The sequence below is a fragment of the Trichomycterus rosablanca genome, chromosome 27 (assembly GCF_030014385.1).
Source record: "Trichomycterus rosablanca isolate fTriRos1 chromosome 27, fTriRos1.hap1, whole genome shotgun sequence".
In the NCBI taxonomy this organism is placed as follows: domain Eukaryota; kingdom Metazoa; phylum Chordata; class Actinopteri; order Siluriformes; family Trichomycteridae; genus Trichomycterus; species Trichomycterus rosablanca.
The window spans coordinates 5,466,122-5,493,593 of NC_086014.1; the positions used below are offsets into that span (position 1 = coordinate 5,466,122).

The following is a 27,472-nucleotide window of genomic DNA, read 5'->3' on the forward strand; positions in this document are numbered from 1 at the left end:
CTTTTTAAAAAACGATTTGTATACTTGCATGTTTTATGCACTTAATAGTGCAACAGTAGGTCCAAATTTTAATCCACTTAATCCACTAGGTTTGACACTTCATGCCATGTTGCCATAAGAAGCAAAAGCTATTGAACGTAAAGAGATTCCTGCACATGCAATTTCCTTTTTATACAAGTGAATCGTTTGTCCCAAGAGGTTTCTGATAAATACACATTAAACGACAGTACAGACCATAATACCCAGTGTCTGTGAAGTTAGATATACGTGTATATATATATACAAATAGAGCTTGACAGTGTCTTGCACAGCTTCATTGCGACTCGTACCAGTAGTGTCATTTTAAACATTCCTTCCATGAACGTTCCAGTGCTACATGACCAGGCATAACATTATGAGCACTGACAGGTGAAGTGAATACCTCTTCATCACGGCGCCTGTTAGTGGGTGGGATTTACTTGAGCTTGACAAAGGAACACATTGTGATGGCTTCAGCATCCCCAAAACTGCAGCTCTCGTGGGGTGTTCCCGGTCTGCAGTGGTCCAAAGAAGGAACAGCGGTAAACCGGCGACAGGGTCATGGGCGACCAAGGCTCGTCGACGCACATGAGGAGCGAAGGATCCGACAGACGAGCTCCTGTAGCTAATGCTGGTTCTGATCGAAAGGTGTCAGAATACACAGTGCATCCCAGTCAATATTAGGAAGGTGCTCATAATGTTATGCCTGGTATATGTTACATATGATAAACCGCCTAAAATTCAGTCCAGATTTTTAAAAACTTAGATTCTAAAAAAGGATAAAAAGGATATAAAACAAATCCCAAAGCATTTCTTTGGTACGGAGGTACAGTAAGGCTGAAATGGACTGTAAAGACCTCGTCACGAAATAGCCGTTGTGTTCAGAATCAGGCACGATAAAAATATTACAAAGAAATGATTCGATCCGTACAAAAGAATCAAGATCAAGCTTATAATAAAACGATCTGATTAAAAAACATTGTTTTTGTTTTGAATCGATACTTATTATACAAAGCAATATTAATATATAACAGTGCAAGGGCTGTAACGAACAAGTTACTATAGGCAATAATCAGTCACGTTTAGGTTTGCATTAAAGGCATTAAATGTTAGAAAGCTACATGAAATGCAAAGTAAGTATCAAATAAATTAAAAAACGTTCATTTAATTAAAATTTTGGCAAAGAGGGTTTTAGAAAATGCATAGATAGAATAGGAAGAAAAATCGAAATATTGTCCCAGTTATCGGAGACCCATTTTTAACATTTGTTCTTAACGTCAGTAGGAGACAAACCAATCAGTACAACCATTTGTTCAAGTATTTTTCATTTGATATGTAGTTTAAATTAATCCGGTTCCTTTTTCTTCAATAGTGCAACAAATAAGCAAGAACCAAAATGACACTGCAGCCACTATTTTAAATGTTTTATGCTACAAAGCTCCAATTTCCAACTGAAAAAAAAAAATCTAAAAAACGGAAGCTGGGAATTACAAACCCAAATACATTTACTTTGACTTTTATTCAATTGCAGACAGTTTGAACCCGAGATATTTCATGTTTCGTCTGCTCAGCTTCATTTCATTCGTTAATATACCTTCATTCCTGCATTTCAGGCCTGCAACACATTAAAAAACTAAATAATTATGTGATGTCAACAGGTGATTGTAATCATGGTTTGGTACAGAAGCAGCATCCAGGAAAGGCCGAGTCTTTGATGAGCAAAGATGATCAGAGCATCTCCAGTTGGTCAACAAATGCGTTAGAAAATGATTGAAATTATTAAAAACAATGTACCTCAAAGAAAGATCGGAAGGGATTTGCATATTTCTCCCTCTACAGTGCATGATATCATTCAACGATTCGAGGAATCGGGAGGAATTTTGGTGCGTGAAGTGCAAGCTTAACCTGAACGCCCGTGATCGTCGATCACTCAGGCGGCACTGCATCAAGAACCGCCACTCAACAATAGCTGATATGACCACATGGGTGAGGGATTACTTTGGGAAACCTTTGTCAAGCACTACAATACAGTTAGAGTTACATGCACAAATGCCACTTAAATCTTTACTGTGCAAAAAAAGAAGCCTTATGTTAACCAGGTCCAAAAGCGGCGTCGACTTCTCTGGGCTCGGAGGCATCTAGGATGGACCATCACACAGTAGAAACGTGTACTGTGGTCAGATGAATCAGCATTCCAGGTCTCCGTGTGCTCCGGACCAAAGACGAAAAGGACCATCCAGACCGTTATCAGGTCCAAAAACAAGTCCAAAAGCCAGGGTCTGTCATGGTATGGGGGTGTGTCAGTGCCCTTGGGAAAGGTCATTTACACTTGTGATGGCAGCATTGATGCAGAAAAGTACATGGAGATCTTAGAGCGACATGTGCCGCCTTCAAGACGTCGTCTTTTCCAGGGACGATCACATGCCGCACACATTACAAAGGCACGGGCGTGTTTGCAGCAAGAATGGGGACAAAATAAAAGCTGAAACACTAAATCGCTTGGTATCCTCGGTGCCAAAACGTCTTCTAAGTGTGGTGAAAAGGAACGGCGACATTACAAAGAGGTAAATGCTTTACCGTCCCAACCTTTTTTTGGAACGTGTTGCAGGCCTGAAATGCAGGAATGGATGTTTATTAACAAATTAAATGAAGCTGACCAGACAGAACATGAAATATCTTGGGTTCAAACTGTCTGCAATAAAATAAAAATCAAAGTAAATGTAAGAAACTCTGTGTTTTCTTTTTATTATTTGCATTTTCCATACTGTCCCAACTTTTTATGATTTGGGGTTGTAAATGGTGAGCAGCACTGTAGTGATTTATAATACACGACCTGTCAGCTAGTGCACATTAATATTAATGCAATTAATGATTGTATTAAATAAAAAAACAGTTTTTTTTACTATTAATTTAACCCCTTATTACTAGAGCTTGGGGAATCCTGAGATGCAAAGAAGGGAAATTTAATGCCACGGACGGGTAGTAATAAATAAGGTGCATTAAATACTACAACTACAATTACATAATATATAGGTGCAAGCTTATTTCTAGATTATTAGTAATGGCTTTCGGAGTCATTTACACTGTTATTTAAATTAGCCTTTACACACATGCCTTCATGTACCAGTTACCCTTTTAAAAACGAATATGAAGCCATAACATTAAAACCACCTCCTTGTTTCTACACACTGTCCAATTTATCAGCGCCACTTACCACATAAAAGCAGTTTGTAGTTCTACAATTACTGACTGTAGTCCATTTGTTTCTCTGCATGCTTTGTTAGCCCCCTATCATGCTGTTCTTTAATGGTCAGGACCCCCACAGGACCACTACAGAGCAGGTATTATTTAGGTGGTGGGTCATTCTCAGCACTGCAGTGACACTGACACCGTGTCCACTCACTGTCCACTCTGTTAGGCACTCCTACCTAGTTGGTCCACCTTGTAGATGTAAAGTCGGAGACGATCGCTCATCTATTGCAGCTGTTTGAGTCGGTCATCTTCTAGACCTATATCAGTGGTCACAGGACGCTGGTTGGTGGACTATTCTCAGTCCAGTAGTGACCAGCACAACACACACTAACACATCACCACCATGTCAGTGTCACTACAGTGCTGAGAATGATCCACCACCTAAATAATACCTGGTCTGTCATGGTCCTGTGGGGGTCCTGACCATTGAAGAACAGCATGAAAGGGGGCTAACAAAGCATGCAGAGAAACAGATGGACTACAGTCAGTAATTGTAGAACTACAAAGTGCTTCTATATGGTAAGTTGAGCTGATAACATGGACAGTGAGTGTAGAAACAAGGAGGTGGTTTTAATGTTATGGCATCTAAGTGTTTAGATGTTAAAAAAAAATCAATTTTAAAAACAAATGATATACCTCGCCTGCAAGGAGCACAAAAAGATGACTTACCTGAAGTATCTGAATAATATATATATTTTTGTTTTTTACAAGTTTGGGGTGAGAATCGAGACCCTAGCACCATAACCTGGACAGGGGTGCATAGTAACGTTAGAAAACATTGCCCGTGATCACAGTCTAGATCTGAGGACGGCAGGTTGTTGCCGAATAAACACTTGGGCAGATTTGTAGAGCGAGAAATGGACAAATGAAATCATACTAAGGTACAAATTAACCTAACATTTCAACCGTGGCCTGATCCTTGTTCTCCAGCCAATCGAATCCGGCAGAATTTGCAGTCTCGCTGCAGATCTGTTGAAAAATCGGGTCATCCTTTAGTTCCTCCAGGGTTGATTCTTCATACTGGCCTTGCTGGTGACTCGGATCGAACAACATATTCGTGTCCAGACTGTTCAAGTCGTTTATACTCCCGGAGAGTTCAGAGGTCAGGTGTATTTCGCCGGGGAAGTCCTGGGAACCTGCGTTTAGACTTTGTCTCTCGAACAAGTCGCTACCGCTGACGTTGCTGTTAAAATGCACAGGTTGCTGGTGATGCTGAAGGTCTTGCTGCGGACGACCCCGAAACACCTGATGCTGATGCTGCTGCTCCTTGGACACCTGATTCCTCTCTTCCGCGACCTGTTCTGCACCGTTCTTGGACAGGTATCCGGGCTTGATAAATCTGTACGCCGACGGGCCTGGAGAAACCTGGCGGTGGTTAGCACCGGTTAGGAAACCCGGACCCGTAGGCGCCTCCAGGATCTGCGACAGGTTCATCCGGGCAGTGTAGTTAGACGGCGTGTTGTTCACACCGAGTCCGCGGACCGCGCCGTCTCCGTCGGCGTCCATCTTGCTGAGAAGGAAGCCGGCGATCTTTTTGCTGCTGGACTGTCCACCGGCCAGAACCTCTGTCTGCATCATCACATTGAGAGGGACAGACTGACTCCTCTGAGCCATGCTGGTAACACTAGAGTCTGGCTGACTGTTAGCAAAGATATTTAGCACTTCAGGTGTCACCGGTGAGTTGAAAGGCGAGGTCAGATAACGCGGGACGTTGGGATTCGGGGTCCCGCTGGAGTTGCACTGCCTGACCGCTGGGCTCACGCTGCGACAGCGGAAGGTTCCAGATTTGTTATCGAGTGGCGCCGGGACAGCAAATCCTTCCTGTTTATTGAGGTTAGCCATGCTAGCTACCTGCTGCTGGACCGGAGAGATAGGTGTCAAACGGCGGTTGTGCATGTCATGGGGTCTGACCGGTGATTGGTAAGTCTGACCAGGAATGGCGAAGGCGTGAGGCTTCCTGAACTGGTCGTCTACCAGGTTCTGATAGTTGGGCAAAATGCTAATTCCAGTGTTGGAATTGCTGCTGGTGGTGTTGTAGCTGTTATTCATCCATTCCAGCTTAGCTTTGTCCGGGTGGGTGGCCATCGGCCTTTGCATGGGCTTGACCGGACTGGAAGAGACGATGCTGCCGTCATGGTAACTCGTGATGCTGGAGTTGATCGGGGTGAACGCGAACGGGTTTCTGCACTCAACAGGACTGGGTGGGACGCCACTACTGCAGTTGGAGTGAGGGGTCCCGATGGGCGTCTGGCAGCTGCTTCCAAGAGCACTGTCCACCGGGGTGGTGGGGGCAAACTGTAAACAAGGACTGTCGCTGGGCAGTCCGAGACCTCCTCCTAACATCTCGGTCGTGTGGATAGGCGTGCTGCTGTGGGCAGAACCGTGATAAGAGGTCCGAGCCTGGTGACTCGGAATAACGTTGTTGTTGTTGTGCAAGGCGGCTTGGTGACTCTGCGGTGGCAAATTCCTACAGCTACTGAACCCTTGCATGGAACGGCTCATCTGCTCTTCCATCTGAACTAGTTCTTCAACAATACTGTCCTGAGTCATGTCGTCGTCGTTAAATGGAAAGTATCCCGCCTGAACCTGGGATGAAACGTTTCCCACCAGGTCTGGAACCGAAACTTGTGCCATACCCAGGGGGTCCATGAGTGGTGTCGAGATGGGCTCGTTTCTCAGTGTCCCGTGCTGAGAAGGGATCGGTTGCTCGGTATCCCAGAGCACCTCCTGCAGTTCTGGAGCTGCGAACGGGTTCGGCTCCTCCAGACCGACCCGCATGGCTGGATGGAGCAAGGCCTGACCGGGCGCACTGGCGGTACGGGTGGCTATCGGCTTGCTTTGCATACCGAAGGAAGACCCTTCCCATTGGCCTTGGGAAACACTGCGTGGCCTGCTGAAGCTCTGGAAGCTGGTATTCCTGGCGGGATTTACAGCTGTAGCACAAGAGGGAAGAGTTTTCAGACAGGATGAAGGTCTTTCCCATTGGCCCCGAGAGACGCCCTGCGGCCTGCTGACTGTCTGGAAGGCATTGCTGCCAACTGGACACTCTGAGGATGCAAGAACGTCGGCGGGAACACTGAGCTTGACTTTATTCGCAACTGAGGCAGGTGCACTGTCCGGTCGGATGGAAACGCTGGTCCTGGGACTGTTCCTCACTGGGTCTCCCATAGTTAATTTTGCACCCTCGCCTTCCTCAGAAATGAAAACCTTCTTGACAGGAGTCAGACTTGAATCCGGGTATAAGCATTCTCTTTTACGAGGGCTTGTAGAGGTCAATTCTGCGTCCCTGGGTGTCACGACAAGAGCACTGCTGGTGGTCTTACTGGGTCTGGCTTGGTAGAAGCTTTGTGTGGCTGCGTCAAATCCATCAGGGAGCATCTTCTTGTTAAATCTGGTCCCTGATTGCATGGCCGATCCTTTAGACAGAGGTGTAGGCACACTAGCTGCTCTGGGTTTGAGCGCCCCATCTACCTGGTTACTCCCTCCACCTTCCTGAGTAGTAGTGTCATCCTGGTGTTGGGTCTCTCCAGCCTCGCTAGCGTCCTGTGCTGTCGCTGCTGTCGTTCCCGGCCTGGACGGTGTGGACGGCATTGCAGCGACGGATCCACTGCGGGGCCGTGGTACAGGCCGAAGGTCATCGGTAAGCCTGGTGATTCCGGCAGAGGCGGGCCTGGCTGTGTTGCTGGTGCTCAGAGCGGTATTGCCGGGTCCCAGAGATACGGGGGTCGTCTTGACAGCGTTGAGGGCACCGTCGGTGGGCGTTGGCATGACAGTTTTGATGGAGCTTTTGGTGATCAGGAGTGCAGTGGGTGAGCGTAGTGTGATTGCACTGGTTGTGGCCGGTTTGGGCAGGATTTGGGCATATCTTTGGCGGGCGGGGCGATCGCTGACCGGACTCGCGGGGACGTTCTGGGGGGTTTTGGGACACCGGTTTAAAGGCTGCACCGTCTGTGTGACCACTTGAAAATTGACCGGAAGGACCTTGTTTTCTGCTGTTGCTATGGCAACTGGGCTTGGCGACATCAACTGCCTGCTTCTCTGAACCTGAAGAACAAAATCGAACAAACGTAAACAAACATCCTTCACAACTGTTATTCACTGTGGCCAAAAGTATGTAGACGCTCGTCATAATTGCTACGTCCAGGTGTGTAAGCCACACCCATTGCTAAAAAGGGTATACAATCGATAATATAATATAACATTTAAACCACCTCCTTGTTTCTATACTCACTGTCCATTTTATCAGCCCAATTACCATATAGAAGCACTTTGTAGTTCTACAATTACTGACTGTAGTCCATCTGTTTCTCTACATCCTTTTTAGCCTGCTTTCATCCTGTTTCTCAATGGTCAGGACCCCGACAGGACCACTACAGAGCAGGTATTATTTAGGTGGTGGATCATTCTCAGCACTGACATAGTGGTGGTGTGTTAGTGTGTGTTAGCAGTGCTGCTGGAGTTGTTTTTATACCGTGTCCACTCACTGTCCACTCTATTAGACACTCCTACCTAGTTGGTCCACCTTGTAGATGTAAAGTCAGAGACGATCGCTCATCTATTGCTGCTGTTTGAGTCGGTCATCTTCTAGACCTTCATTAGTGGTCAAAGGACGCTGCCCACGGGGCGCTGTTGGCTGGGTATTTGTGGTTGGTGGACTATTCTCAGTCCAGCAGTGACAGTGAGCTGATGTGTCTGATCCACTCATACCAGCACAACACACACTAACACACCACCACCAGGTCAGTGTCACTGCAGTGCTGAGAACGATCCACCACCCAAATAATACCTGCTCTGTGGTGGTCCTGTGGGGGTCCTGACCATTGAAGAACAGCATGAAAGGGGGCTAACAAAGCATGCAGAGAAACAGATGGACTACAGTCAGTAATTGTCGAACTACAAAGTGCTCCTATATGGACAGTGAGTGTAGAAACAGGGAGGTGGTCATAATGTTATGCCTCATCGGTATATATCCGCACATGTTTGGCCTCACAGTATATCTGAACCCCCCACACAAACAAAAACAGCAAAGTTTCAGTTACCGTAACAGGACTCGGAACCGCAGCCACCACAATACCGATGGTCGGCTGCGGCGAAAGCAGGGCGGGGCTCCCGCACGGCATCCCTGCGCTGGCACTAGGAGTCGCGCCCCCGTCTGCTCTTTTGATCCGGGCCTCAGCAGGAAGCGGGGAGTAAAGTTTCTGTTCCTGCTGCCTCTTCTGGATCTTTCTTTGCAGCTGCTGCTTGGCGTCGATGGACGGGGACGCCAGCGTTTTTACCTGAGGCTGGAACGAGTGGGCGTCGGTCGTGGGCACGAAGGCGGACGACTGCGCTGACATCGCGGGACCTACAGAGAGATAAGATAGTGTATGTCAAGGCTTGTGAAGCATAAATCAGTGTGGGGAAATGCTATGCAATTTAAATAGTCTATAGGGTATGGGGGGCATTCTGCATGGCATCACTATGGCATGAGCATTATTATTTATTCAATTATGTTGTGTTCTTCTCTACATTCCATATCAAATATCTATATTTCAGTCAATTTATGACTACCATATACAGTATAACTATGGCTGAAAGTGGTGCAGCAGCAAGTACAGCACAGCAGCATATTCCTCCCAGGACTAATTGATGCAGAAGGTGGATTGTTTACTCTAAATTTTACCCTGATGAAGGTTTTTTGGCAGGATTTGGCAGCTCCAATTCCACTATGGGTATAAGACAGGAATATTCTGGACAGGGCGCCAATCCCTTGTATGGCTCTTCCAGTCTGGACCCTAGTAAAAATACTACAATGCTAAACATCAACATTGGCAATGACTGGCCCTGATTCAGTCTGATGTACTGGACACTGGAATATGGCTGATTTTACACCACTGGGGAAGGTGGGATGGGAGATGGGGGTCAAATGGTCGAACACTCCATACCTGTTGGAGATCCTGTCATCACTGTGAGAGCAGCTACAGACTTGGTGCTGATATAGTGGCTGTTAAGCAAGAAGCGGGCCAGATCCTCCACGCTGTCGAACTGTCGACTCAGCACCTTCTGAGCCCACTCACACACCAGGTCACACGCCGCAAAGCGAACCTCGTCCTCCCCACCGGAGTTCTGGCTACCGGACTCAAACCCCTCACACTGAGAAGAAAAAAGATGATCCGGGTTCCAAGGTTTTCTATATTTAAATACATTGATGATTTTATACAGCAATTTGACTCCTGGGTAATATGCATTAATACGCAAACAAACTTACCCCATCTCCTGGTTTGTGTACATCCAGATTTGGAAGAGAGGGCATATGAATAAATGGCTTCTTCCTCAGGCCACTATAGCAATATGTGTGCCAGTGTTAAGACAAAAAACATAAAGACGTGATTGATAGATAGATAGATAGATAGATAGATAGATAGATAGATAGATAGATAGATAGATAGATAGATAGATAGATACAGTGTATCACAAAAGTGAGTACACCCCTCACATTTCTGCAAATATTTTATTATATCTTTTCATGGGACAACACTATAGAAATAAAACTTGGATATAACTTAGAGTAGTCAGTGTACAACTTGTATAGCAGTGTAGATTTACTGTCTTCTGAAAATAACTCAACACACAGCCATTAATGTCTAAATAGCTGGCAACATAAGTGAGTACACCCCACAGTGAACATGTCCAAATTGTGCCCAAAGTGTCAATATTTGGTGTGACCACCATTATTATCCAGCACTGCCTTAACCCTCCTGGGCATGGAATTCACCAGAGCTGCACAGGTTGCTACTGGAATCCTCTTCCACTCCTCCATGATGACATCACGGAGCTGGTGGATGTTAGACACCTTGAACTCCTCCACCTTCCACTTGAGGATGCGCCACAGGTGCTCAATTGGGTTTAGTCCATCACCTTTACCTTCAGCTTCCTCAGCAAGGCAGTTGTCATCTTGGAGGTTGTGTTTGGGGTCGTTATCCTGTTGGAAAACTGCCATGAGGCCCAGTTTTCGAAGGGAGGGGATCATGCTCTGTTTCAGAATGTCACAGTACATGTTGGAATTCATGTTTCCCTCAATGAACCGCAGCTCCCCAGTGCCAGCAACACTCATGCAGCCCAAGACCATGATGCTACCACCACCATGCTTGACTGTAGGCAAGATACAGTTGTCTTGGTACTTCTCACCAGGGCGCCGCCACACATGCTGGACACCATCTGAGCCAAACAAGTTTATCTTGGTCTCGTCAGACCACAGGGCATTCCAGTAATCCTTGTTCTTGGACTGCTTGTCTTCAGCAAACTGTTTGCGGGCTTTCTTGTGCGTCAGCTTCCTTCTGGGATGACGACCATGCAGACCGAGTTGATGCAGTGTGCGGTGTATGATCTGAGCACTGACAGGCTGACCTCCCACGTCTTCAACCTCTGCAGCAATGCTGGCAGCACTCATGTGTCTATTTTTTAAGGCCAACCTCTGGATTTGACGCCGAACACGTAGACTCAATTTCTTTGGTCGACCCTGGCGAAGCCTGTTCCGAGTGGAACCTGTCCTGGAAAACCGCTGTATGACCTTGGCCACCATGCTGTAGCTCAGTTTCAGGGTGTTAGCAATCTTCTTATAGCCCAGGCCATCTTTGTGGAGAGCAACAATTCTATTTCTCACATCCTCAGAGAGTTCTTTGCCATGAGGTGCCATGTTGAATATCCAGTGGCCAGTATGAGAGAATTGTACCCAAAACACCAAATTTAACAGCCCTGCTCCCCATTTACACCTGGGACCTTGACACATGACACCAGGGAGGGACAACGACAAATTTGGGCACAATTTGGACATGTTCACTGTGGGGTGTACTCACTTATGTTGCCAGCTATTTAGACATTAATGGCTGTGTGTTGAGTTATTTTCAGAAGACAGTAAATCTACACTGCTATACAAGTTGTACACTGACTACTCTAAGTTATATCCAAGTTTCATGTCTATAGTGTTGTCCCATGAAAAGATATAATGAAATATTTGCAGAAATGTGAGGGGTGTACTCACTTTTGTGATACACTGTAGATAGATAGATAGATAGATAGATAGATAGATAGATAGATAGATAGATAGATAGATAGATAGACCATAACATATGTTTCTATGCTGAGTCGGTCCATTTCAGATTAGCCTAAGTCCAGAGAAGTTGACAGCATTTCCAAAACAAGTGTTTAACATCACTCATATCTGATCAACCACAACATTAAAACCAGCTCGTTTCTACACTCACTGTCTATTTTATCAGCTCCACTTACTATATAGAAGCACTTTGTAGTTCTACAATTACTGACTGTAGTCCATCTGTTTCTCTGCATGCTTTGTTAGCCCCCTTTCATGCTGTTCTTCAATAGTCAGGACCCCCACAGAGCAGGTATTATTTGGGTGGTGGGTCATTCTCAGCACTGCAGTGACACTGACATGATGGTGGTGTGTTAGTGTGTGTTGTGCTGGTATGAGTGGATCAGACACAGCAGCGCTGCTGGAGTTTTTAAACACCTCACTGTCCCTGCTGGACTGAGAATAGTCCACCAACCAAAAATATCCAGTCAACAGCACCCCGTGGGCAGCGTCCTGTGACCACTGATGAAGGTCTAGAAGATGACCTCAAACAGCAGCAATAGATGAGCGATCGTCTCTGACTTTACATCTACAAGGTGGACCAACTGCAGTGCTGAGTGATCCACCACCTAAATATGAAAAGGGGGCTAACAAAGCATGCAGAGAAACAGATGGACTACAGTCAGTAACTGTAGAACTATAAAGTGCTTCTATATGGTAAGTGGAGCCAATAAAATGGACAATGTGTGTAGAAACAAGGAGGTGTGGCTTTTTTTAAATGCCATTGATAATTAGAGTCAATTCTACTGTATAACATGTTACCTGTACTCATCAATTAATAATAAAACAGGAACTCACAAATTCAAATAGGATGTAAAATGTAAAAAAATAAAACTCATTGCATAAGAGAAAGTCTATAAAGCAAAGATGAAAACGTGTTGGTATGAAGACCCCCTTTAAAAAGGAGGTCGAGAGGAACACGAGGGGGTAGCTGTATTAGATTTCCGTTACACTGACAACCATGGACAACAAACAAATACTATACTGGAACACCACCATTAAGAACATCTAAATAAAGTTTGTACTCGCGTAGACACTTCGGTTGAGGTTGAAAGTTTATATACACTTGTACTGGGATTTTAACGTTTCGGGTCGTTGTCCTTTTATAAGAATCAATCTCTGTATAATGGTTTTAGGTTATACTAAAACAAAATGAAGTTAACCTGACAGTAGGGACAGTGTTGTTGGGTTTAAAAGCCTTTTTCTCCTTTCATTCATACACCGATCAGCTATAACATTAAAACCACCTCCTTGTTTCTACACTCACTGTCTATTTTATCAGCTCCACTTACCATATAGAAGTACCATATAGAAGGACCCCTACAGAGCAGGTATTATTTGGGGGGTGGATCATTCTCAGCACTGCAGTGACACTGACATGGTGGGGGTGTGTTAGTGTGTGTCGTGCTGGTATGACTGGATCAGACACAGCAGCGCTGCTGGAGTTTTTACATACCGTGTCCACTCACTGTCCACTCTATTAGACACTCCTACCTAGTTGGTCCACCTTGTAGATGTAAAGTCAGAGACGATCGCTCATCTATTGCTGCTGTTTGAGTCGGTCATCTTCTAGACCTTCATCAGTGGTCACAGGACGCTGCCCACGGGGCGCTGTTGGCTGGATATTTTTGGTTGGTGGACTATTCTCAGTCCAGCAGTGACAGTGAGGTGTTTAAAAACTCCATCGGCATACCAGCACAACACACACTAACACACCACCACCATGTCAGTGTGACTGCAGTGCTGAGAATGATCCACCACCTAAATAATACCTGCTCTGTAGTGGTCCCGTGGGGGTCCTGACCATTGAAGAACAGGGTGAAAGCAGGTTAAAAAGGTATGTAGAGAAACAGATGGACTACAGTCAGTAATTGTAGGACTACTATATAAAGTGCTTCTATATGGTAAGTGGAGCTGATAAAATGATCAGTGAGTGTAGAAACAATGAGGTGGTTTTAATGTTATGGCTGATCGATGTATATATTTAAAAATAAATTACATTACAGTTTACAACTCTAGTCAATTACAGTACAAGTGACCTTCAGATTACTAGTCCAGTACTGACTGAAGTACTGGAGGTCAGGCCCACTGACCACTGTCCTACAGCAGAACTCTGCCGCTTTGTTTGATGCAATTTTCTGATCTATATTTAGGACACACATGAACCACAGCGACAGATGTCTGAGATCTTAAAAGTGAGGACAGATCAAACCAGCAGTTCAGAGAAGGATATTTGGATTTGCCTCTCGTGCCGAGTCGGCGCGCCTTCATGTTGGGAAACACGTTCTTCATGATCTTTCCGAAATCGGCAGCGCTCAGAGCGTGGTAGCCCAGATTGTCACAGTAGCTCCTAAAAAATACAGACATTTTTTTTATGTTACTGAGTGTTTATTTGGCTGGTCGATAGGTTCACAAAGTATCTGGACTCCTGACAATGAGCTTGTTGGACGTCACATTTCAAAAACAAACTGCATTAAAATAGAGCGACCTCTGTGTGATCTTGTCAGCTGTAACAACAGCCGCTCTTCTGAGAAAGCTTCTCGCAAGACTTTAAAGCATGTCTGTAGGAATTTGTGCCCATTCAGAAGATTTAAAAGAGCATTTACACAGATCAGGCATAACATTATGACCTAATATTGTGTTGGTCCCCCTTTTAATATTTTCTTTATGCATTTTCTCCCTTTTAGCGTGTCCAATTGCCCGACTGCGTCATGCTTCCTCTCCACCAATGCCGATCCCTGCTCTGATTGAGGAGAACAAAGCTAACCCACACCCCCTCCGACCCGTGCGCAGCATATGCAGTCGTATGCATCTTATCACCTGCACATTGACGAGTGCAGTGCAGTTCAGCGTTGTGTACGGAGAGACACACCTGTACCTGAGAGCACTCTTTTCACATCTCTGTGCAGGCGCCATCAATCAGCCAGCAGAGGTCATAATTGCACCAGTCATGGGATCTGAACAACAGGCCAATCGTTGTTCATGTGGCCGCTCGGCCTTAGCGGGCAGGCAGAGCTGAGATTCGATACGACGTATTTGAGATCCCAGCTCCGGTTCCAGCGTGTGTTTTTACCGCTGCGCCACCTGAGCGGCCCAATGCACTGTGTATGTATTCTGACACCTTTCTATCAGAACCAGCATTGACTCGTCTGTTGGGTCGGACCACACGGGCATCAGTGAGCCTTGGCCGCCCATGACCCTGTCGCTGGTTTACCACAGTTTCCTCCTTGGACCACTTTTGATACATACTGACCACTGCAGACCGGGAACACCCCACAAGAGCTGCAGTTTTGGAGATGCTCTGACCCAGTCGTCTAGCCGTCTAGTCTTATATCCCACCCACTAACAGGTGCCGTGATGAAGAGATAATCAGTGTTATTCACTTCACCTGTCTGTGGTCATAATGTTAAGCCTGGTCGTGTATATGTGTATATGGCTGGGCACTAACGTCAGTCAAGGAAGCCTCAGTTTATTACACCTGTTAGAAATGGGTGTGGCTAAATGATATGATATATTATTTACTCACTTATACTCATCATAGACCTCCTGTTTGGGCAGAGATGTTTCGGGGTGCTCCTCTAAGTGATTCCTAATCCAGCTGAAGGCGTGCATCTGCTGCGTGCGGCTTGAGAGGACACAGCTCTGCTCACTGTGCACACGAGCAAAAAGAAGTTTGAATTATATCTACATAATATCATTATCACTATAACACAACCCCAAATCAGAAAAAGTTGGGACAGTATGGAGAATGCAAATAAAATAAAACACAGTGTTCCTTACATTTACTTCGACTTTCATGACTTTATTTCATTTAAACGTCCATTCCTGCATTTCAGGCCTGCAACACATTCCAAAAAAAGTTGGGACGGGGGCAATTTAGGGCTAGTAATGAGGTGAAAAAACTAAATAATGATGTGATTCCAAACAGGTGATTGCAATCATGGTTTGGTACAACAGCAGCATGAGCAAAGATATCCAGAGGATCTCCAGTACCTCCTGTACCTCAAACAAAGATTGGAAGTGATTTGCATATTTCTCCCTCTACAGTGCATAATATCATTAAACAATTCAAGGAATCAGGAGGAATTTTAGTGCGTAAAGGCCAAGGGTGCAAGCTTAACCTGAACACCCATGATCTTCTATCCCTCAGACGGCGCTGCATCAAGAACCGCCACTCAACAATAGCTGATATAACCACATGGGTGAGGGATTACTTTATCAAACCTTTATCAAGCTCTACAATACAGAGTTACTGCACACTTACATGCCACTTAAAATCTCACTGTGCAAAAAAGAAGCCTCATGTTAACCATGTCCAGAAGCGGCGTCGACTTCTCTGGGCTCGGAGGCATCTAGGATGGACCATCACACAGTGGAAACGTGTACAAAATAAAACCTGAAACACTAAATCGCTTGGTATCCTCTGTGCCAAAAAGTGTGGTGAAAAGGAATGGCAACATTACAAAGTATTAGTAAATGCTTTACTGTCCCAACTTTTTTTGCAATGTGTTGCAGGCCTGAAATGCAGGAATGGATGTTTATTAATAAAGGAAATGAAGTTGACCAGACAAAAGGTTCATACTGCCTGCAATGTACCAGTGAAAGTTGCTTACATTTTGTCGGTGCTGGTGCTGGGGCCAGAGGGCAACCTGAGGTAGAGGTAAAGCTTTTCGATGTCTGTAAAACTGTCCACATCTTGCTGCAAAAGAGAAAATACATCGCAGGACATAAATAATTTTATAATACTATATTCTGTACATTCCGCACAGGCTTCTCTTCCGACAATCAGGGTCCTTAAACAGCTTATGAAGACCCGCCCACCCACACACACAGTCTGACAACCCACCGTGCAGATACGGTGGCCAATTAGTATCTGCTGCAGGCACTGCCAATTATGCCCGTCAGATGGCACTCAGCCGACCGGTGGCAACACAGAATATCCCACTCCGCCACCTGGGCGCCCCATGCTTTGCTTTTTTTTAGGAAACTCGGTAAAGTGCCTTTTCTAGAGCAGACCCCATGTTACAATGGTGTGCCGGTCCTGCTCATATTTCGGCATCCCTGGCTCCTTTGAGGGTTCCTGTCATTCCTCCAGGCAGAGTAGCCTGATATGTTGTTCGTTCACTATCCCTGTTTTATTCACTTTCTCTGTCGCGGGCTGTAGATGTTTTGTTTCTGTCATTTCGGCCACCGCATTTATTTGTGCTCATCCCCTTTTTGATGTGGCTTTTTAGGCGACGATAACAATCTTGTTCTACCTTGGTAAGTTCAATGACCAAGCTGACCTTGTTATATTAAATTTTGAGATACCGGCAGCTTAATTTGTGATAGGTTGTGATAGGTTAGCCTGTCGGTTATTGGCTTAGTGCAACGCAAGTTGAACAGCAAACTGGCTATTCTGCAAAGACACAATGTTCAAGCTTCACCCCAAATTTCTGCAAGGGTACTTTGGTTTCCTTTCACCTTCCAAAAAACGTGCCAGTTGATATGTTGATTAATCTAGGGTGTGGTTCTGTAAATGGACTGGCAAGCAAAGCATCACACCAACACCAGAGCAAACGGCGGATCAGGCGTGTGGTGTGGAATTCTAATGAAACCCGCAGTCTCTCCGTCCTCTCCCTTCTCTAATCATCCTCAAAGAGAATGTAAAAGATGGCAGGGCAGAGCAGACCTGATTTAAATTCTGCCCGAGTATGAGGTAGCAGACTGGAGTCTTTATATCCACGGCACACGCAGACCAACACACTCCAAAATTTACTGCCAACCCACAATACGTATCTGCCATTACTAAATGACCGGGAATGAAGAATGATGTCGGCATACAAATCATGAACGTCTCGTAAACAAATGTTTTTAGTAATGGACGCAGTTAGTAGGCTTAGAAAAGTACTGTAAGTCATAATGAAATCTGCCCATTTACTCTGGTAGTGGGCAGAGATGTTCACAAGTCACAAAAATCGAGTCCGAGACAAGTTACGAGTCTTTAGACTAGAGTCCGAGTCAAGTCACGAGTCTTTAGGCTAGAGTCCGAGTCAAGAGGCTAGAGTCCGAGTCGAGTCACGAGTCTTAAGGCTAGAGTCCGAGTCGAGTCCGAGTCAAGTCACGAGTCTTAAGGCTAGAGTCCGAGTCGAGTCACGAGTCTTTAGGCTAGAGTCCGAGTCGAGTTACGAGTCTTTAGGCTAGAGTCCGAGTCATGTCGCGAGTCTTTAGGCTAGAGTCCGAGTCGAGTCACTAGTCTTTAGGCTAGAGTCCGAGTCATGTCGCGAGTCTTTAGGCTAGAGTCCGAGTCATGTCGCGAGTCTTAAGGCTAGAGTCCGAGTCGAGTCACGAGTCTTTAGGCTAGAGTCCGAGTCATGTCGCGAGTCTTTCAGCTAGAGTCCGAGTCGAGTCACGAGTCTTTAGGCTAGAGTCTGAGTCAAGTCATGAGTCTTTAGGCTAGAGTCCGAGTCAAGTCACAAATCTTAAGGCTAGAGTCCGAGTCAAGTCACTAGTCTTTAGGCTCGAGTCCGAGTCAAGTCACGAGTCTTTAGGCTAGAGTCCGAGTCAAGTCACTAGTCTTTAGGCTCGAGTCAGAGTCAAGTCACGAGTCTTTAGGCTAGAGTCCGAGTCAAGTCACAAATCTTAAGGCTAGAGTCCGAGTCAAGTCACTAGTCTTTAGGCTCGAGTCAGAGTCAAGTCACGAGTCTTAAGACTAGAGTCCGAGTCAAGTCACGAGTCTTTAGGCTAGAGTCCGAGTAAAGTCACGAGTCTTTAGGCTAGAGTCCGAGTCAAGTCACTAGTCTTTAGGCTCGAGTCAGAGTCAAGTCACGAGTCTTTAGACTAGAGTCCGAGTCAAGTCACGAGTCTTTAGGCTAGAGTCCGAGTCAAGTCACGAGTCTTTAGGCTAGAGTCCGAGTCAAGTCACGAGTCTTTAGGCTAGAGTCCGAGTCAAGTCACGAGTCTTTAGACTAGAGTCCGAGTGAAGTCACAAGTTTTTAGACTAGGGTCCGAGTCAAGACAAAAGTCTTTAGGCTAGAGTCCGAGTCAAGTCATGAGTCTTTAGGCTAGAGTCCGAGTCAAGTCACAAGTCTTTAGACTAGAGTCCGAGTCAAGTCACAAGTTTTTAGACTAGGGTCCGAGTCAAGACAAAAGTCTTTAGGCTAGAGTCCGAGTCAAGTCACGAGTCTTTAGGCTAGAGTCTGAGTCAAGTCGCGAGTCTTTAGGCTAGAGTCCGAGTCAAGTCACGAGTCTTTAGGCTAGAGTCTGAGTCAAGTCACGAGTCTTTAGGCTAGAGTCCGAGTCAAGTCACGAGTCTTTAGGCTAGAGTCCGAGTCAAGTCACGAGTCTTTAGGCTAGAGTCCGAGTCAAGTCACGAGTCACAGACCCCATCTCTGGTTAAGGGACAGTGGTAGGCTAGTGGGTAGAGCGTAGGGCTACTGAACAAAAGGTTGCGGGTACGTATCCCGGTTCTGCCATGCAGCCACTGTTGGGACCTTGAGCAATGCCGTTAGAGATGCAGGAAGATGCTGAATGGCTGCCCTGGAGGTGACCCCAGCTCCCAAATTTCGTATCTCCAATTCACCTCACTTGCACGTCTATGGACTGTAGGAGGCAGACACGGGGAGAACATGCAGACTTCACACAGAAAGCACCCAGACCATCTTGCTGTGAGGCAACAGTGCTACCCACTGAGGCACCGTACCACCCTACCAGATAGATAGTGGGCAGTAAGTGTCAAAGCAATGCTGTACTATTTAAATAAATGCAGCTCATCCGATAGTCTCAGTATAGACCCAACACTAAATCACAGGTGAAAACAAGGGGCCGCAGATGGGACACATGTCGAATAGGGGATGTGATCCTAGCAGGTGTTGTGCAATCAGGAGTTGGAAATGACTAGATCGTAGATGAAAGAGAGGGGGGGGTCTAAGGAAAAAAAATAGGTGCCAGCACATTACTATGGACGGTGTGCTTTAAATCATGGAGCATGATGGTCGCCTAGAACAGCACCAACAAGCTTTTAATTTATGGTGTCCATTAGCATGAGCGGTGCTGTTTATGTCTTTGGCAATAACAATTTTCCAAATGCCTATCACACCACCGAATAAATCACCAGACAAGGTCATGTGAGCGGCACTACGGCTATAAACAACAAATCAGAACCTGAATAAATAAAACTGCCTACACTGATCAGGCATAACATTAAAACCACCTCCTTGTTTCTACACTGTCCATTTTATCAGCTTCACTTACCATATAGAAGCACTTTGTAGTTCTACAATTACTGACTGTAGTCCGTCTGTTTCTCTGCATGCTTTGTTAGCCCCCTTTCATGCTGTTTTTCAATGGTCAGGACCCCCACAGGACCACTACAGAGCAGGTCTTATTTGGGTGGTGGATCATTCTCAGCACTGCAGTGACACTGACCACTGATGGTGGTGTGTTAGTGTGTGTTGTGCTGGTATGAGTGGATCAGACACAGCCATGTCCACTCACTGTCCACTCCTACCTAGTTGGTCCACCTTGTAGATGTAAAGTCAGACACGATCGCTCATCTATTGCTGCTGTTTGAGTCGGTCATCTTTTAGACCTTCATCAGTGGTCACAGGATGCTGCCCACGGGGCGCCGTTGGCTGGGTATTTTTGGTTGGTGGACTATTCTCAATCCAGCAGTGACAGTGAGGTGTTTAAAAACTGCTGAGATTATGCACCACCTAAATAATACCTGCTCTGTGGTGGTCCTGTGGGGGTCCTGACCACTGAAGAACAGCATGAAATTGGGCTAACAAAGCATGTACAGAAAGAGATGGACAACAGTCAGTAATTGTAGAACTACAAAGTGCTCCTATATGGTAAGTGGAGCCGATAAAATGGACAGTGTGTAGAAACCTGCTTTATTTAACCCTAGCCCGAGCTACGATGTTAACGAGGCACCTGGGTGGTTTACAGCCCCGTCCGTTCCACCCATTCTAATAATAGTGGCGTCTCTCTTTTATTTTTAATCCGTCCCTTCCTCGGCACATGGGACGTACGAGCCGGAGGGCTGAAGTCGTCAGCCCCTGAGGTCATCCGCACGTAGCGAGTGGGTAAAGAGATCAGATTGAAAAGTAAATAGAAATGCACCCTGGATGCAGACGTTTCGGAGCCAAACACGCTTTTAGATTTAGGAGCGGGCAGGCGAAGACGTGACGCACATAACAAGAGCCTATAAACGCACGCCTGCCAACGTGTGCCACACTCCGGCGGCTCGTCTATAAATACTGACGCAGCACGGCGAGTGACACGGACGGAAATGGGATTCGGTAATATGCGACGCGTAGCGAGGAAAATGGAACGTATGTAGAAAATGCATTGAGTTAAAAAGGCAGGTCCAGCAGGCAGGTTCAGCACTACTGTAATAGAAAAGCTTAGTGCAGGGAGGCTGATGCAACACACGGAGTCCGATGGCAACATTCTGTGGAGGTTAACAAGGGCATGAAGAGGCCTGGATGAAGACAGATTAGAGAGGGTTTTAACAAAAAAAGGTTGGGACGTTTATAGAACATTAGAGCAGATGAATCAGTAACAGGTGAGGGTATCAAGATGTACAATCCAACAAATGCTCAGTCTTTGCAAGCAGAGATGGGTTGTGGCTCACTACCTAGTGCCACTCGGTTAAAAAAAAACATTTGTTAAAGCAAGATTGCAAATAATTGAGTTAATTTACCTTCCACTGTACACGATATGGTGGAAGGATTTAAGAAATCTGGAGAAATCTCAGTCTATGTGAGTACTTTGGAAAACAATTGTCCATTTTTTCAGCTCCACTTACCATATAGGAGCACTTTGTAGTTCTACAATTACTGACTGTAGTCCGTCTGTTTCTCTGCATGCTTTGTTAGCCGCCCTTTCATGCTGTTCTTCAATGGTCAGGACCCCCACAGGACCACTGCAGAGCAGGTATTATTTGAGTGGATTAAATACCGTGTCCACTCGCTGTCCACTCTATCAGACACTCCTACCTAGTTGGTCCACCTTGTAGATGTCAAGTCAGAGACGATCGCTCATCTATCGCTGCTGGTTGAGTCGGTCATCTTCTAGACCTTCATCGGTGGTCACAGGACGCTGCCCACGCTGTTGGCTGGATATATTTTTGGTTGGTGGACTATTCTCAGTCCAGCAGTGACAGTGAGGTTTATTTGCTGTGTCTGATCCACTCGTACCAGCACAACACACACTAACACACCACCACCATCAGCGGTCAGTGTCACTGCAGTACTGAGAATGATCCACCACCCAAATAAGACCTGCTCTGTAGTGGTCCTGTGGGGGTCCTGACCATTGAAGAACAACATGAAAGGGGGTAACAAAGCATGCAGAGAAACAGACGGACTACATTCAGTAATTGTAGAACTACAAAGTGCTCCTATATGGTAAAGTGAAGCTAATAAAATGGACAATGTGTGTAGAAATAAGGAGATGGTTGCCAATGCCAATAATTAAAGGTACAGGCAGTACAGACAGAACAGTAACCAAGTGGCTGTCCATGTGATTGCCAACTCATATTGTTGTGGGTACAAATGAGATCTCAGTGGTGGTGGGCTAGCACATTAGACCTCTGCACCATCCGAGCGTCCCTCCCCAAAACGTACTTACTTACTTATGTTTAAGTTAGGTTTACTTACCAAAATGCTGTCCACTTTAGACTGCACAGATTTGCTAGGAGAGAAATAAAGAAATATTAGTTTGAGAGAAAATGTCATCTGAGAAATGCTTAAAGCCGCCTTTATTAATAAACCAGTCATAGGCATGGTAACTATGCCCCTGCATGCCTGTCTGACCCTGGCTGGTACACACTGATACATAACGGCAGTAACACTTACTATAACCTAGACCGGTATAAACCAGTATGGAACCTAAATACGAATGTGGAATAGTGAATTTCTAATTTAGACTTGTGGAAACCGGATATGGTGGATTTCTAGTGGGAAAGAATGGCTGATATGCAAGAGGAGTACATATTTATTTATATTTATGGTTTTTAATAGTTGCCAACCTTTTACTGGAATGTTCTGGCCATTTTGCTATACACCGATCAGCTCCACTTTATCAGCTCCACTTACCATATAGAAGAATTTTGTAGTTCTACAATTACTGACTGTAGTCCATCTGTTTATCTACGTACTGTTTTAGCCTGCTTTCACCCTGTTCTTCAATGGTCAGGACCCCCACAGGACCACCACAGAGCAGGTATTATTTAGGTGGTGGATCATTCTCAGCACTGCAGTGACACTGACATGGTGGTGGTGTGCTGATGGAGTTTTTAAACACCTCACTGTCAGTGCTGGACTGAGAATAGTCCACCAACCACAAATATCCAGCCAACAGCGCCCCGTGGGCAGCGTCCTGTGACCACTGATGAAGGTCTCGAAGATGACCGACTCAAACAGCAGCAATAGATGAGCGATCGTCTCTGAGTTTACATCCACAAGGTGGACCAACTAAGTAGGAGTGTCTAATAGAGTGGACAGTGAGTGGACACGGTATTTACTCTGTAGTGGTCCTGTGGGGGTCCTGACTATTAAAGAACAGGGTGAAAGCCTATATACAGGGGTTGGACAAAATAACTGAAACACCTGTCATTTTAGTGTGGGAGGTTTCATGGCTAAATTGGACCAGTCTGGTGGCCAATCTTCATTAATTGCACATTGCACCAGTAAGAGCAGAGTGTGAAGGTTCAATTAGCAGGGTAAGAGCACAGTTTTGCTCAAAATATTGCAATGCACACAACATTATGGGTGACATACCAGAGTTCAAAAGAGGACAAATTGTTGGTGCACGTCTTGCTGGCGCATCTGTGACCAAGACAGCAAGTCTTTGTGATGTATCAAGAGCCACGGTATCCAGGGTAATGCCAGCATACCACCAAGAAGGACAAACCACATCCAACAGGATTAACTGTGGACGCAAGAGGAAGCTGTCTGAAAGGGATGTTCGGGTGCTAACCCGGATTGTATCCAAAAAACATAAGACCACGGCTGCCCAAATCACGGCAGAATTAAATGTGCACCTCAACTCTCCTGTTTCCACCAGAACTGTCCGTCGGGAGCTCCACAGGGTCAATATACACGGCCGGGCTGCTATAGCCAAACCTTTGGTCACTCGTGCCAATGCCAAACGTCGGTTTCAATGGTGCAAGGAACGCAAATCTTGGGCTGTGGACAATGTGAAACATGTATTGTTCTCTGATGAGTCCACCTTTACTGTTTTCCCCACATCCGGGAGAGTTACGGTGTGGAGAAGCCCCAAAGAAGCGTACCACCCAGACTGTTGCATGCCCAGAGTGAAGCATGGGGGTGGATCAGTGATGGTTTGGGCTGCCATATCATGGCATTCCCTTGGCCCAATACTTGTGCTAGATGGGCGCGTCACTGCCAAGGACTACCGAACCATTCTGGAGGACCATGTGCATCCAATGGCGGTGCCGTGTATCAGGATGACAATGCACCAATACACACAGCAAGACTGGTGAAAGATTGGTTTGATGAACATGAAAGTGAAGTTGAACATCTCCCATGGCCTGCACAGTCACCAGATCTAAATATTATTGAGCCACTTTGGGGTGTTTTGGAGAAGCGAGTCAGGAAACGTTTTCCTCCACCAGCATCACGTAGTGACCTGGCCACTATCCTGCAAGAAGAATGGCTTAAAATCCCTCTGACCACTGTGCAGGACTTGTATATGTCATTTCCAAGACGAATTGACGCTGTATTGGCCGCAAAAGGAGGCCCTACACCATACTAATAAATTATTGTGGTCTAAAACCAGGTGTTTCAGTTTCATTGTCCAACCCCTGTATATATATATACTAATCTGCTGTGCAGAAATCATATATAATATTATTTTTTTAACACTGATCAGGGGACAGTAGTGTAAAACAGACCTGAGGCAAATGAAATGGCTGCATTTGACAGACATGCAACACATGACAGTGATTAAAATGCAACTGCTTCTCTTCCGACAGACAGACGACCGAAAATCAGACACGGCGGAAGCCTTCGGAGATTAGAGGTAACCTGGCATGTCGCCCTGTGTTTTCCAACGAGTTCTTTAGGACCCCCGAAGAATGTGACAAATGCCTGATCATTCCCAGGCAGGCAGGGTAGACGTGCCAGCGTGCCAAATGTGGATCAGGGGTATCAGTTAACACACGAGCAGTGCTAACCTTTAACTCTCTCCAGGCCGGTACTGGGAATTGGACCAAAACGTGGAGTAGAGCCTTTTAAAGGTTAGATGAATGTTTTCCACATGGTCAACTCACCAAAGGTGTTCAACCTTTAAAGAGCTCAACCATAACATTAAAACCACCTCCTTGTTTCTACACTCACTGTCCATTTTATCAGCTCCACTTACCATAGGAGTACTTTTTAGTTCTACAATTACTGACTGTAGTCTATCTGTTTCTCTACATGCTTTGTTAGCCTGCTTTCACCCTGTTCTTCAATGGTCAGGAGTCAGGACCCCCACAGGACCACTACAGAGCAGGTATTATTTAAGTGGTGGGTCATTCTCAGCACTGCAGTGACACTGACATGGTGGTGGTGTGTTAGTGTGTGTTGTGCTGATATGAGTGGATCAGACACAGCCGTGTCCACTCACTGTCCACTCTGTTAGACACTCCTACCTAGTTGGTCCACCTTGTAGATGTTAAGTCAGACGTGATCGCTCACCTATTGCTGCTGTTTGAGTTGGTCAGCTTCTAGATCAGTGGACACATGACTGGATATTTTTGGTTGGTGGACTATTCTCAGTCCAGCAGTGACAGCGCTGCTGTGTCTGATCCACTCATACCAGCACAAAACATACCACCACCATGTCAGTGTCACTGCAGTGCTGAGAATGATCCACCACCCAAATAATACCTGCTCTGTAGTGGTCCTGTGGGGGTCCTGACCATTGAAGATCAGGATGAAAAGGGGGCTAACAAAGCATGCAGAGAAACAGATGGACTACAGTCAGTAATTGTAGAATTTCAAAGTGCTTCTATATTTACATTTACATTTTCAGCATTTAGCAGACGCTTTTATCCAAAGCGACTTACACAATGAGCTGAACACGATGAGCAATTGAGGGTAAAGGACCTTGCTCAGGGACCCAACAGTGGAAACTTGGTGGTGGCGGGGCTTGAACCGGCAACCTTCTGTTTACTAGTCCAGTACCTTAACCACTGAGCACTGCTATATGGAACGTGGAGCTGATAAAATGATCAGTGTAACTGGCCCAGTAAGCAAACAATTAAGCAAATGTATTAGACTATGGACCAGTAGTGGTAAAATGAATGGACATGGCAGCGCATTATACTGGCACCTGCATGTCCTGACATGCAAAACCAGAACTTGTCCTGGCATGGGGATAAAGGCTGCTAAAATAACTACTCCAGTAAGCCAACTGGCAGGAGCAAGCTTATGGAATTAATTCTAACCATGCTGTTCATTTCTATCTGGACTCTTTCATGGAGGTTGATTGCTTGTGTTAGTCTGTTTTAGTTAATTGAAAGTGTTTCTTGACAACATGCCAGTGACCTAGATGGCTTTTGTTTACCATTATGAGAAGAGCAATGACTGCAACAGTAATAGAAGAATAATTAAACATCCCCAACGTTGTAGACAAGCTGATAATAAAAAAAGAAAGTCCTTACCAGATTGAGTTCTTTATTTTTAGCTGTAAAGCACTCGTTTCAGTGCCCTGTAATCCACTCGATCCCAGAGAAGGTCCAGACCCTGTGGTGGTGGACCTGCAGATCTGGGACTGGTGTTGCTGTCCTGCTTGTTGCTCTTGCTCATCAGCCATTACAACGTGATTTTAGATTTAAAAACAATACATATAATAAGATCTAACACACCTCCACAAGCCCCGATCTGCACCTCGAAAACACGACGATCCCCCCAACACACCAGCACATCATCATGCTTCCATCCCCTCCGGTCACTGCACCATCCAGCATTAAAGTCCGGTTACTGCCCACGAAACTCTTCAGATTCAGGATCACATAATAACTTTGTGCTCTCGGTGTGACCACAGTGTGCGTGTAAGTGTGTGTTGAGTATAGAACCAGAAATCCACCTGTGCTGCACATGAACCTGCTCCTTCTTCTCCAACCACCTCCACTCACTAACTCAGTCCTGTGCCTACTAGCTCCTGCCAGTGCGCATCACCGATCGCGCATGCGCAGTGCGCACTACAGGAGCAACACAAACAACACGCGGTCTGCGTCCAAAATGGCAATGCTGTATGTACCGCAGAGTATGCTAAGATGCTACTGCTTCTGAACATCGAGTTAATCCACTGACATTTAAATAAATACAGTATCAAGTGTTTTATTAAAACATTACATATATTTCACTACATATATAATGACTCAAATAGCATGACCCTGACAGCCCAGCTGTTGGTAGTAAACGTCATGGTAGTAGTAATAGTGGTAGTAATTGTAGAACAAGTGATAGTAGTAGTAGTAATGGTAGTAAAAGTGAAAGTAGTATTAGTAATGGTAGAACAAGTGATAGTAGTAGTAGTAGTAATGGTAGAAGAGATGTTAGAACTAGTAGTAATGGTAATATAACCGATAGTAGTAGTAGTAGTAGTTATGGTAGGAGAAGTGATAGTAGTAATAGTAATGGTAGAACAAGTGATAGTAGTAGTGGAAGTGATAGTAGTAGTAATTGTAGAACAAGTGATAGTAGTGTAGTAATGGTAGAAGAGGTGTTAGAACTAGTAGTAATGGTAAGAGAACCAATAGTAGTAGTAGTAGTAATGGTAATAGAAGTGATAGTAGTAATAGAAGTGATAGTAGTATTAGTAATGGTAGAACAAGTGATAGTAGTAGTAGTAATGGTAGTAGAAGTGATAGTAGTAATAAAAGTGATAGTAGTAGTAGTAATGGTAGAACAAGTGATAGGAGTAGTAGTAGTAATGGTAGAAGAGGTGTTAGAACTAGTAGTAATGGTAAGATAACCAATAGTAGTAGTGGTAGTAATGGAGGAGAAGTGATAGTAGTAATAGTAATGGTAGAACAAGTGATAGTAGTAGTGGAAGTGATAGTAGTAGTAATTG

At 45.4% G+C, this 27,472-nt stretch overlaps 1 protein-coding gene across 1 annotated transcript; it reads right to left on the reverse strand.

Moving 5' to 3' along the window:
- Nucleotides 1-3,944: 3,944 nt before the first annotated feature.
- rfx7a (regulatory factor X7a) lies at nucleotides 3,945-26,502 on the reverse strand. The gene is made up of 9 exons (XM_062989611.1): nucleotides 26,058-26,502; nucleotides 22,045-22,078; nucleotides 16,015-16,100; nucleotides 14,928-15,050; nucleotides 13,635-13,751; nucleotides 9,518-9,602; nucleotides 9,195-9,402; nucleotides 8,310-8,614; nucleotides 3,945-7,314 (listed from the first exon to the last, which is right to left on the reverse strand). The coding sequence occupies exons 1-9, from the start codon at nucleotides 26,207-26,209 to the stop codon at nucleotides 4,159-4,161; spliced, it is 4,266 nt and encodes a 1,421-aa protein (XP_062845681.1). The 5' UTR covers nucleotides 26,210-26,502; the 3' UTR covers nucleotides 3,945-4,158.
- Between the last annotated feature and the right edge of the window lie 970 nt (nucleotides 26,503-27,472).